The sequence below is a fragment of the Hyla sarda genome, chromosome 4 (assembly GCF_029499605.1).
Source record: "Hyla sarda isolate aHylSar1 chromosome 4, aHylSar1.hap1, whole genome shotgun sequence".
NCBI lineage: Eukaryota > Metazoa > Chordata > Amphibia > Anura > Hylidae > Hyla > Hyla sarda.
Genome location: NC_079192.1, coordinates 220,949,689 through 220,962,024, shown reverse-complemented (window position 1 = coordinate 220,962,024; position 12,336 = coordinate 220,949,689). Strand labels below are relative to the sequence as shown.

General features: G+C 39.3%; 1 protein-coding gene and 1 long non-coding RNA gene across 7 annotated transcripts in view; one reads left to right on the top strand and one right to left on the bottom strand.

Moving 5' to 3' along the window:
• The window catches only part of LOC130368994 (pendrin-like), a 222,433-nt gene that overhangs the window by 66,945 nt on the left and 143,152 nt on the right, over positions 1-12,336 (bottom strand). For all 6 annotated transcript variants that reach the window (XR_008892636.1, XM_056573591.1, XM_056573592.1 and 3 more), the window contains 6 exons: positions 10,821-10,968; positions 10,505-10,618; positions 7,546-7,623; positions 1,868-1,963; positions 981-1,087; positions 352-421 (listed from right to left, as the gene is read on the bottom strand). Coding sequence is in view for 5 of the 6 variants with exons in the window: in XM_056573591.1 (XP_056429566.1) it covers positions 352-421; positions 981-1,087; positions 1,868-1,963; positions 7,546-7,623; positions 10,505-10,618; positions 10,821-10,968 (613 nt within the window). In the remaining variant the exon portion in view is untranslated. The remainder of the gene's footprint in view (positions 1-351; positions 422-980; positions 1,088-1,867; positions 1,964-7,545; positions 7,624-10,504; positions 10,619-10,820; positions 10,969-12,336) is intronic.
• Positions 1-12,336, top strand: part of LOC130369006 (uncharacterized) — a 97,936-nt gene that overhangs the window by 4,081 nt on the left and 81,519 nt on the right. The window lies entirely within an intron of this gene.

Below are 12,336 nucleotides of genomic sequence, written 5' to 3'. Positions count from 1 at the left end.
GAGACCCGATTGACCCGGAATCGCCGCAGATCGCTGGACTGAATTGTCCAGCGATCTGCGGCCATCGCCGACATGGGGGGGCATAATGACCCCCCTGGGCGATATGCCGCGATGCCTGCTGAACGATTTCAGCAGGCATCGGGCACCGGCTCCCCTCCGGCTAGCGGCAGGGGGCCGGGAAAGGACAGGACGTACTCCTACGTCCTCGGTCCTTAAGGACTCGGAAACGGGGGCGTAGGAGTACGTCCATTGTCCTTAAGGGGTTAAGACACATGTGGGTGTGCATGTTACAATCGTAATTGTTTTAGATGTTATTAAAATATTAAAAACTAGAGGGTACTTCATACATACCATTTTGTATTTTTTTATATCTTTGTAAATATCTGTACCAGGAACATTTCCAAGAGAACTGTATGATGGACTGGAAAAGAAACAAAATATTAAATACTTTAGCAACAAAGCTATTTCATGGCAAAACTACAGATTATAAAAAAATAAACAATACCTTAATATTAAAATAATATATCATAATAAACTTCTGTATTTAGTATTTTAGTAAATATGTGTTTTTGTGTAAATGTATGTTAATACAGCACAGGATGTGATTAATACATGTTAATACACAGATACCAATTATATCTGCTATATGAAGGAAATAACCATACATATGCTTCTTGTCATGTATAGATTCTTGTCATGTGAGTACACATGTATAGCTTTCTTGCCATGTGAATACACAATGGTTGCCTACTGTACCATCGTACATTATCTAAACATGACAAGTAACCTGAAAACATTTCCAATCTGCTGTAACAGGTCAAAAAAGTAAGCAATAAAAGATATTGATGGTTACTGACCACTTTCTGTAAGTTTTCTTTCCTATATAAATTTAGTTTCTTTTCTATATAAAGTTCTTTTATCATTTTCAATACAGCAAAATTACGGTATGTTTTGTCAATAGAAGAAACAGTAATACTCACTACTGAACACGTAGAACAACAGTAACAAGTCCAAACAGGATGCCAGCCAATAATCCCAAATCGATGTCCAACAGTAGAGATGCGAAACATGTAAAAAGCCAGATAGCCTGGAATGAAAATGTATATAAACATCATAATAATAGGGTGATCTGTGTCAGTCAGGCAATGTAATCAGTTATTCAAAGTAAAAACCTCTGTATAAAAAACAAAGAGTTTTATTTAGCTGCTATATTCTACTAAGTAATAGACTTTAAGCCCTTAAGGACACAGCCCATTATGACATTAAGGACCAGAGCATTTTTTGCACATCTGACCACTATAACTTTAAGCATTAATAACTCTGGAATGCTTTTCATAATCATTCTGATTCCAAGATAGTTTTTTCGTGACATATTCTACTTTATGTTAGTGGTAATTTTTCGTCGATACTTGCATCATTTCTTGATGAAAAATTCCAGAATTTCATTAAAATTTGAAAATTTAGCATTTTTCTAAGTTTGAAGCTCTCTGCTTGTAAGGAAAATAGACATTCCCAATAAATGTAATGTCTATTTTTGTTGGCATCATAAGCATATTACTTTAGAGCCTTGTGCACTCAACTGTCAAGTTGTATGGGTTCAAAACTAAAAATATGAAGACTTAAAAGTACCTTCGTATGTAAAAAGTATGAGGACCTAAAAGTACCTCCATACAGCCCTTTATTGATATTATCCTACTGCCAGGTCTTAATGGTTCACATACATGGCACATATCTCTTACAGTATCCAATGGAGGAAGCAATTGTTAAAAACAATATAAGTAGTAATTCAAATAAAATCTGCAACCCAACCACAACAAAAAGAAACCTATTGAGATGTCATCAGAGATTCCAGAGAATAGGCACTTACTGCATCCCACTTGTTTTGTCTCCATAAATGAGGAACATCAACCACTTGCCAGAACATCCCCTTAAGATTAGATATGACAATGGCAGCCAAGACTGACTGTAAGAAGAAAGAACTTATTTTGGTAAAATAATTTAGGCTGTATTCACACATTGTAAAATTATATGAAAAATATTATATATAAAATAAGTGTGAAAAAAACAGCCATATTTTTTATGTAATAATGTGCTATATGAAAGTCTATTGTTATATAAATATACAGCCTTTTAATACTATTTTTGGCCATATTTTAATGTCATCTTATGCTGTGTGAACCCATCTTTAGAGCAAAATTGGTACAACATTTTGTACAAGTATTATTTTTACAGTAGATTTTTATAGTTCAGCACAAGATAGGGGAACTATAAATACAGTGCTGTACAAAGGTATGTGTCCCTATGTCCCATATTGTTGGCTCTATTGTAACATTAAATTAAGAATGTTTTAGTAAATATAAAATATAGTATTGTAAATACTATCACTTTTATTAATAGATTACAGTAATCCAACATGCATACAATGATCAGTCAAACAAAAAAAAAAAGAATGATTAGTGCAGAATGTATGTGGTGGTATACTTCGGGAAGATTTCTTTTCATGCGACAACACTGAATATATGACACTCTGCTACAATATAGATTAGTGAGTGCACAGCCTGTATAACACTGTTCAAAATTGTGTCCACTCAAAATTACTCAACACACAGCCATTAATATTCAAACCTTGGTAACAAAGGTAAGTACACCCTTAAGTGGAAATGTCCAAATTGGGCCAAAGGTGTCAATATTTTGTATGGCAACCATTATTTTCCAGCACTGCATCTTGTGCATGGAGTTCAACAGAGTTTCACAGGTTGTCACCGAAGTTTTCTATCACTCTTCCATGACAACATCATGAAGCTGGTGGATGTTAAAGACCTCATGCTCCCCCACCTTCTGTTTGAGGATGCCCCACAGATGCTCAATAGGGTTTAGGTCTGGAGACATGCTTAGTCAGTCCATCACTTTTACCCTCAGCTTCTTAAGCAGGGCAGTGGTCATCTTGCAGGTGTGTTTGAAATACTGCCCTTTAGCCCAGTCTCTGAAGGGAGGGGATCATGCTTTGCTTCAGTATGTCACAGTACATGTTGGTATTCATGGTTCTTTCAACTAACTGTAGCTCTCCAGTGCCAGCAGCAAAAAATGGCCAATAAGGGATGCAAACACAGGTTACCCGTTTGTATCCGTTATTGTTCAGTTAACAAAAAAAATAAATTTTTGTTCTGAGCATGCTGAGAAGTAAAAACGGATTAAAAAACGGATTGAAAAAAACGGATGCAAACGGATGACATTAAAGGCTCATCCGCTTTCCATAGACTTCAATGTTAAATTTACTGTATCAGTTTTTTCTGCCGTTTTCTTGACGGGAGAAAAAATACTGCATGCACCATCTTTTCTCACGCAAGAAAAAACGGAAGTGAATGCAAACGGATGTAAAAGGATTGTAAAAAAAATCACATTGACATCAATGGGATTATTTTACAACCGGGGAAACAACGGAACCTAAACGTGGAAAAAAACGGGGACAGACGGCCGTGTGAACGCACCCCTAGTTTCAGGTTCTTGGCAATCTTCTTACAGCCTAGGACATCTTTATGTAGAGCAACAATTCTTTTTTTCAGATCCTCAGAGAATCCTTTGCCATGAGGTGCCATGTAAAATTTCCAGTGACCAGTAATAAAGCGTGTGAAAGCGACAACACAAATTTAAGACATCTGCTCATTCACACCTGAGACCCTGTAACACTGAGTCACATGACACTGGGGAAGAAAAATTGCTACTTGGGCCCAATTTGGACATTTTCACTTAGGGATGTACTCACTTTTGTTGCCAATGCAGACCCAAGGCTAATGCTGGACATTGCCATTTGGGGCGATGTCCAACAGTAACCCCTTAATTGCCACAATCACGGTAGATCGCAGTGTCTAAAACAAGAGAAATCTCTAGCAGGTAGCTCAGTGAAGCTGATCGGGACACCCGTCACAAAATGGAAGGGTCCTGATCAGCCGAGAGGACGGCGGGAGGTCTTTTACCTTCCTCCTCGCCATCTGATCAGCACTTTAATGCTCCAGGAAGCCATGGCAGCCTGAAGCAATGGAGCTCCAATAACACTGATCAGTGCTGTTCTATGGAACAGCATTGTTTAGTGTTTGCAATCTAAAGATCGCAAGTAAAAATCCCCTATGAGGACTAAAAAATTGTAAAAAGAAAAAAGTTAGTAAATAAATTAACTCATTCCCTAATAAAAGTTTGAATCACTCCCCTTTTCTTTTTTTTTTTTTTATATAAATGTAAGTAAACAAAAATAAAATTAACTATTAAAATATAACATTAATTAAACCGCATGGTCAATGGCATAAATGTAAAAAAAAATGCTAAAGTTCAAGATTACCTGTTTTTGGTCATCCATAAAAAAATGAATAAAAAGCAACTAAAAAGTCCCATCAAAACTAAAACAGTAACAATAAAAAATACAGATCACAATGCAAACAATGAGCCCTCATACAGCCTCGTATATGGAAAAATGAAAAGAGTTATAGAGGTCAGAAGAGGACAATAGAGGACAATTTTAAGCATATTCATTTTCATACAAAAAGTTATCTATATTTTTTTGTAGTAATAAAGCTAAACCTTTATAAGTTTGCTATCATTTTAATTGTATGGACAGGATAGAGATAGTGTGTCATTTTCACTGAAAAGTGCACTCAGTAGAAACGTAAGCCTCCAAAAGTTGCAAAATGGCGTGTGCTTTTTTAAAATTTTTCTCCACAAATGATTTTTTTTGATAGGTTAATTTTTAATTTGGTAGTTAAATGAGTGATGCCGTTACAAAGTACAGGTTAGTACAGATGTGCAGTGTGAGTGACACTGATTCTAATGATACTTATCTACCCGCCATCAGTGGTCCTGTTCGTCTGTTAGTGCTTCTTATTCTGGCGGCAGGCTTGGTGCATGGGGGGAGCTTCAGGAGCTTGCTGACATCACTGCTGCTGCTTTCCCAGGCCTAATTGCAGCGGGACCCAGTGGAGAAGCAGCACTGGTGATGTCATCGTACTCCTACTATGCACCAAGCCTGCCGTCAGAATAAAGAAGATAACAGGAAAGCAGGACCATGGATCATGGATAGGTAAGTATCATTATCATAAGTGTCTACCGCACTACCAGCCTGTACCAACAAGTAAGTGCGGGTAACACTGATGACAATTTCCCTTTAAAGTAAATCTGTCAGCAGTAAAACCTGTTCTTAACTCCTGACAGGGTCAAGTAGGTATTATAACTATGACACAAATATGACCTTTATTTTAGCTCTCCATGGTCTGAAACAGAGCCCTGTCTAGCAGTCAAACTTGTCTAGCAGTCAAACAATGGGGAGGTGTTCCAGCCTGGACACTTCCGTGCCTTAAAGGGGTACTCCGGCCCTAATACATCTTATCCCCTATCCAAAGGATAGGGGATAAGATGTCTGATCGCGGGGGTCCCGCCGCTGGGAACCCCCAAAATTTGTCATTGCGCACCCACCTTTGTGAACTCTCCGTATCGCTGAAGGCTCCGAGTGTGAAGCGTGACAACCAAGGGGCTGGAGTATCGTGCTGTCACTACTCCGCCCCCATGTGACGTCATGCTTCACCCCCTCAATGCAAGTCTATGGGAGGGGGCGTGATGCAAGTCTATTGGTGGGTGCGCAATGACAGATTGCTGGGTCCCCAGGAGCAGGACCCCCACGATCACACATCTTATTCCCTATCCTTTGGATAGGGCAGTGGTGGGCAACCTTTTTTTTCAACTGAGCCAAATCTCACCAAAACCACGATTGAAATGTATTTTGAGAGCCACATTTTTAAAACCGAAAATACATAGGATGGTACACTGTTTTTAGTTTCAATAAGTTTTCATAGAGAATATTCTGCATGCAAGTATCCACATAGGTCGGGAGGATACAAATAACACAACTAATAAAACAAAAACTTTAGAATGATATTATTTATCGATAACGTTAAATTCCGTAAAATTTGCCTTACAATGTAGAGAAAATTACATCCTGGCAAATTGGGATCTGTGGATGACGCACTGGTATTTATCTGTGGATGACGCATATATGGCATCTTATGTGTGTGTAAATAGTATTATAAAATTAGTGGGGCTCATCATGGATATTTTAAGCAGGGTTCTCCACCTTGATGGATACACCCAAACAGTAGGCAAGAAGTAAAAGTAATAAAACAGGCATGCACACATTGCAGTGGCTCTGCCGTCAAGTTGAATAAAAGTAAAAAATGACAACATAAAATGAAATAAAAATCAAGATACAACTAAAAAAGTACATATAAAAGTATGTGAAAACACACTCAAATAGTCCTCACTGGTACTGTTATATATTGACTTCAGAACCTGGCCACTAACTTATTTTGCTGGCTCCTAGATTACGATATTCTGCAATTTTATGTCCACACCCCCCTTTTCACATCAACCCTTTTTATGTCAATCCCACAATGTCACATTTCTCCCCTCATGTCACATTTCTGCCCCTCCATGTCACAGTTCTCCCCTCATGTCACATTTCACCCCCTCGTGTCACATTTCACCCCCTCGTGTCACATTTCTGCCCCTCGTGTCACATTTCACCCCCTCGTGTCACATTTCTCCCCCTCATGTCACATTTCTCCCCCCTCATGTCACATTTCCCCCCCCCCCTCCATGATGGCCATCACGCCTTTTTTTTTTACCCTGTCCTGTTCACATCTCTCATTTCCATAGTTAGGCACACTTAATTCATAATCACCCCCCCCCCCCCCTCCCATGATGGCCATCAGTCACCCCTTTCTTTTTGCCCTGTTCACAGTTCACATCTTTCATATGAGTACATAATTCATAATCATCCCCCCCCCCTCCATGATGGCCATCAGTCACCCCTTTCATTTGTCTCTCCCTGGCCCTGCCCACATCTCTCATTTCCAAGTTCCAGAGGCATATAGTTCAAATTCATCCCCTCCCCCCCTCCATTCCCCCCCCAAACCTTTCCTTTTTCTGTCACAGAAATTGAGTCCCCAGAGGCAGGCAGGCCAGGCCATTGCTACACCTACCGGATGACACGCTGCTGATTTGGGAGGCACAGTCTTCTTCTGAGGGCGGCAGACAGAGAGAGGATGCTGCCTCGCCGCCGGGGCGCTACACAGAAAGTCACGCCCCCCCTATACCACATGACCCGACTGGAGCTGTGTGGAGCCGGCCGCCAGGGCTACACACAGGGCGCGCACTGACAGAGGCTAGCTGCAGAGTCCTGACTTTTGGGGCGGCTGCCCGAGAGGAGGGAGGGGAGCGGGCGCCCGGCACACAGAAGAGCCGCATTAAAGTGTATAAAGAGCCGCATGTGGCTCGCGAGCCGCGGCTTGCCGACCACTGGGATAGGGGATAAGATGTATTAGGGCCGGAGTATCCCTTTAAGAATGCCTCTTTGACACTTTTAGACCATGAAGTGGCAAAAAAAAGGTAATGTCTGTGTCCAAGCTATAATGCCTACCTAATCCTGTCAACATTTAAGAATGGGTTTTACTGCTGACAGATTTACTTCTGAATACATGTATCCATACAATATATGTCAGGTACCTTCTGCAGGGGTTCCAGATATGTGCCAACTGACAGCAAGGAAATCATAACTACTGCGGCAGTAATTAAACCAGCAATCTAAAGAAAATGCATATCACTATTAGTAAAATAATAGTCAGAATACATATATATAAATTATTGAACAGAATGCAGCAGGGGAGTACAAAACCATGACAATGCTTATAGATTACAACATATTTATAATGCACCAAGTTAGCACTTTAATGAGTATGTCTAATATGTAGCAGGTTAAGCTCCTTTTATTTGCCATGACCGAGCTGTCAATAATGGCTAAGTAGGCTTGATTAGGGAAAGAATAGGCGTTATTACAGCCCAGCGTGCAGTGACTACTAGCATATGGTGCAGGAGAGTTTTTTTTACAGTTTTCTTTACTATGGAGGACAGGCAGGAGGATATACAGTCATGGTATGAAACAATATTTTATTATGTAGGATGTGCTGCTGATATAAAGGGTAAAACTTGATGACAGGTTTCCTTTAAAAGTATTCTTTCTTCAAGAAAGAGCAGTATACCTTGCCATGGGTTGTGTCTTGTAAAACCCTTTTGAATGAATATTTAATTTTTTAAATGTTAAATTATAGGAAAGAAATGGTTTGAAAAATAAAAAATTTCAGATACACTAGTGTGTTCACACACAGTATTTTGGGTCATTTTTTGAGCCCTAACTAGACGTTTTTCCCCTGTTTGTTTTCTTTTTTTATGGGAATTTTTGAAGAAAAAAAATGCAGAGTAGAGAAGTTTTATAAATTGAAAATCAGCTCAATGCTGGAAGTTGGTCTCATCATTTTACAGAGAGGAGTAAAATGAACTAGTTAGCCAAAATATGCAAGCATTATCTGTGATGTAGTAGGACAGTAAAAGGAATCAAATAGATAAATGTCAATTAAAGCCGATCTAAGAGGACAGAAACATCATGTACTGTAATATCAACAAGATGGAGCTCAGTCACAACCAAACTACACTGAAGCCTTTACCCTGTAGCACCCCTAGTGACAGAAATGCATATTGTGTTTCTTGCATTCTCATGATTTGAACTGTATTCCAGGATTTGCTTGTCTTCAGGTGAAGCAAAAAACTTATAAAGATTTTCAGATTTCTTTCATAAAGGTCAAAGTAGCATATAGTTTTTATAACATGTTATAAAAATATTATTTATCATTATAAAAGAACATGTTCCTTTCTCCGTTTTGTTTTGTTTAAAAAAAAAAAATTAAGCTTTGGAAAAAAAAAATAAAAATCAGTGCAGCCTTTTAAGAGATATCCATCTTCTTCAAGAAGAGGCTGCTCAGCCAATTAAGTGGCCAAAGTGGGGACAATAATTTTAGATGCAAACTGACAGAAGGGTAACTCCCAATAACCTAAATTTAAAGGTAGATAGTGCAGGTGATCATGTTTCTAACGTTTTTTACTGATTTAAAATCGGTGCGGCCGTTTAGAACATGTCCATCTTTTTGCTAATATGGTTATTTTTTTCTTAACTGCAATGGAGGCGGGCTGCTGCTGTATGTGCAATGCTTTATTCTGCCCATTCTTGACAATAACTACGTCCCTTCTGCAAGTAACTCCGCCCCCTTCACAGACATGTTGAAGAAGAGAGACAAATATTTATGGAGGAGGCGGAGTTATAGTCCAAAATGGGGAGGATTATTGCCTGAGCAGGCAGCAAAACCAATGTATATACAGCAGCACTTCCACCTTCATTGTAGTTAAGAAGAAATTACCATATTGGCAAAAAAGCAAGTGAAGTATGACTCATTAGAAATATGATCACCTGCCCTATCAACCTGTAATTTACATAAGTGCGAGTCAGTTTGCCTTTTAAAAAGTTGCCCCCACTTTGACCACTTAACTGAGCAGCTGCTTCTTGCATGTTAAAATGAAAGTAGGAAGCATTGCTCAGCCAGGGCTGGACAAAAATACACTTTAGGGCAGGGTCACACGGAGCTCATCCGCAACGTATTTCACACTGCAGATGCGCCAACGGCAGTCACAGAGCAGTCTCCAGGCTGTGGCTAAGTAGCTCTGTGAGTCCGCATGTAGTGGCAGATTTCTACAGAGGGAAATCTGCCACTATATGCGGACACACAGAGCTACCCAGCCACAGCCAGGAGCTTGCTCTGCAGTCCCTCTGTGACTGCTGTCAGACCCTGCCCCATGTGACCCTGCTCTTAGTCCAGAAAAACAGAAACAACAGCCACAAATAGCTCCCTGCTCAGTTAAGCATTGAATAATCAAATTAATGATTATAATCTGAAAAAGTTAAAGATCTGTGTCAGAGCTACTATAGATACATGTTACGTATGCCAGATAATTCTGAAAGTTATCATACACACACATCAACGTTTTGAACCTTTGTATATACCCAATAGAGCTTTTGTAAAGTTATTGCACCAAACCAGTATAATTTATATGTTTTATAATTCTCCCAGTACTAGGCTCTGTCTATGCACTGAAAACATCCCCATCTTTATGATAATTTTTAACTGGCAGATAAAAAAATAACGTTGTATGATGACAACCAAAAACTCTATCATGATATCTTTATTGTAGACAAAATTTGCACAATGTGGGGGTTTCTTTCAGTTTACTATCTGGATACAGCATTTCAACTTTCAACTGCAGCTACGAAATGCCCTGAGTACACTGCTAAAATGGTATAAAATAAGTCTGAGGCTGGATCCATATGCTTTATTTTGGTAATTGTTTCATTTTAGCCAAGACCAGGAGAGGATTTTATTTTTTTTTTTTTTTTTTGTGCTTTGGACTCATTTCTGATTTTGGTTACAAATACTGACTAAAATAAGCTCCAAAATGAGGACCACATACTGACCAAAATGTGTGAAGCCTTACTATATGTATCTTTTTGCTATCTATCTTATCACCTCAAGCTAGTGAAAGAATTGAAAGACATCAAATCAAAAGGTGTTTGTTTTCTCACCTGGGTTTTCCCTCCAGTACTTTCTTGCACAGCAGAACGAGACAGGGCAGTAGTGGCACAAAAGCAAGAGAAACAACCGCTGAATATATTACTGACGCCAAAGGCAATGAATTCCTGTTAACATATAGTGATGTTAAATATTTTTATACATTACTTTCTGATATATAATGCACTTTTTTCTAAAATTTTATAAAAAATATATATTTATGCATATGCTCTACAAGAATGTTATATTACTTTGTTGCAATACTAAATGCAGTTGTTATGTAGTTATCCTATTATAAGCAGCTACAGATAAACACATTATTATACTGACCTGATTTCCATCAATTTCATAATTATACTTGATGGCATAAACTTTTCCCAAAGAAACAGCAAGGGCATATGCCAAAATTCCAATGGAGAAAGCTGGCACAATCATTTGTGAAAAGAGGCTGACGTCTGGTGCCACAGGTGGTATAAAGCTAAATTTTAAAGCACAGAGAATAATTTTCAGACATCTTTTACCTTAAAATGTGCCTGCACTTTCAGGTGACTTTACAGTATAAGCTTTTGTATGTTTATATGAAGAGCAGCACTATTTATGCATATTATATAACTCACCAGGTTTCTGTTCTGTAGGCTCTATCTTAAATTTTTATTGGAAAGGGGATAAGTGTCTGATTGTAGGGGGTCAGACAGCTGGGACCTCCGTGCTTTACTGAATGACACTCCGGCTCTCCCCAGGAAGGGAGCGTGTCGATCCCCTGCATGGCCCCTCCATGTATCTCTATGGGAGAGCCGGAGATACCCAAATGCTGTATGTCCCACTCTCCAATTGAGATACATGGAGAGGGCATGACGGCCGCCGCTTCGTGTGGGAGTCAACTCACACTATTCCTGGTGACCACCTGGGTGCAGCGGAGAACTCTTTAAATATTAGCAGGACCAGAAATAAAGGTATTTCTATAATTACTTTCTTGGGTATTCCAGGAAAAAACTTTATTTTAGCTCAACTGGCTCCAGAAAGTTAAACAGATTTGTAAATTACTTCTATTAACCCCTTAACGACAATGGACATAAATGTACGTCATGGTGACGCATCATTTATGTGCCGGCATGATCGTGAGCACCGGGGCGGTGCTCGCGTCCTGCACAGCAGGTCCTGGCTGCTATAAGCAGCCAGGGACCCGCCGGTAATGGCAGACATCCGCAATCGCGTGGATGTCCACCATTAACCCCTCAGATGCCGTGATCAATACAGATCACGGCATCTGCGGCAGTGCGGTACTTTGAATGGATGATCGCATCGCCCGCAGTGCTGCCACGGGGATCCGATCACACAGCATGGCGGCCGGAGGTCACCTCACCTGGCTCCGGCCGTTTTCCCGGGGTCTTCTGCTCTGGTCTGAGATTGAGCAGACCAGAGCAGAAGATCACTGATAATACTGATCAGTGCTATGTCCTATACATAGCACTGAACAGTATTAGCATTCAACTAATTTCTATGAATAGTCACCTATGGGGACATAAAAAGTGTAAAAAAAAGTAAAAAATGTGAAATAAAAAAGTTAAAAAAAATTTAAAAATCCCCTCCCCACATAAAAAAGTAAAACGTCCGTTTTTCCCATTTTACCCCCAAAAACCGTAAAAAATAAAAAAATGTATACACATATTTGGTATCGCCGCGTGCGTAAAAGTCTGAACTATTAAAATATATTGTTAATTATCCCGTAAGGTGAACGGCGTAAACATTTAAAAAAAAAAAGTCAAAAATTGCTGCTTTTTTGTCACATTTTATAAAAAAAAAAATGTATAAAAAGTTTATAAAAATTAAAACCTATGCAAAAGTG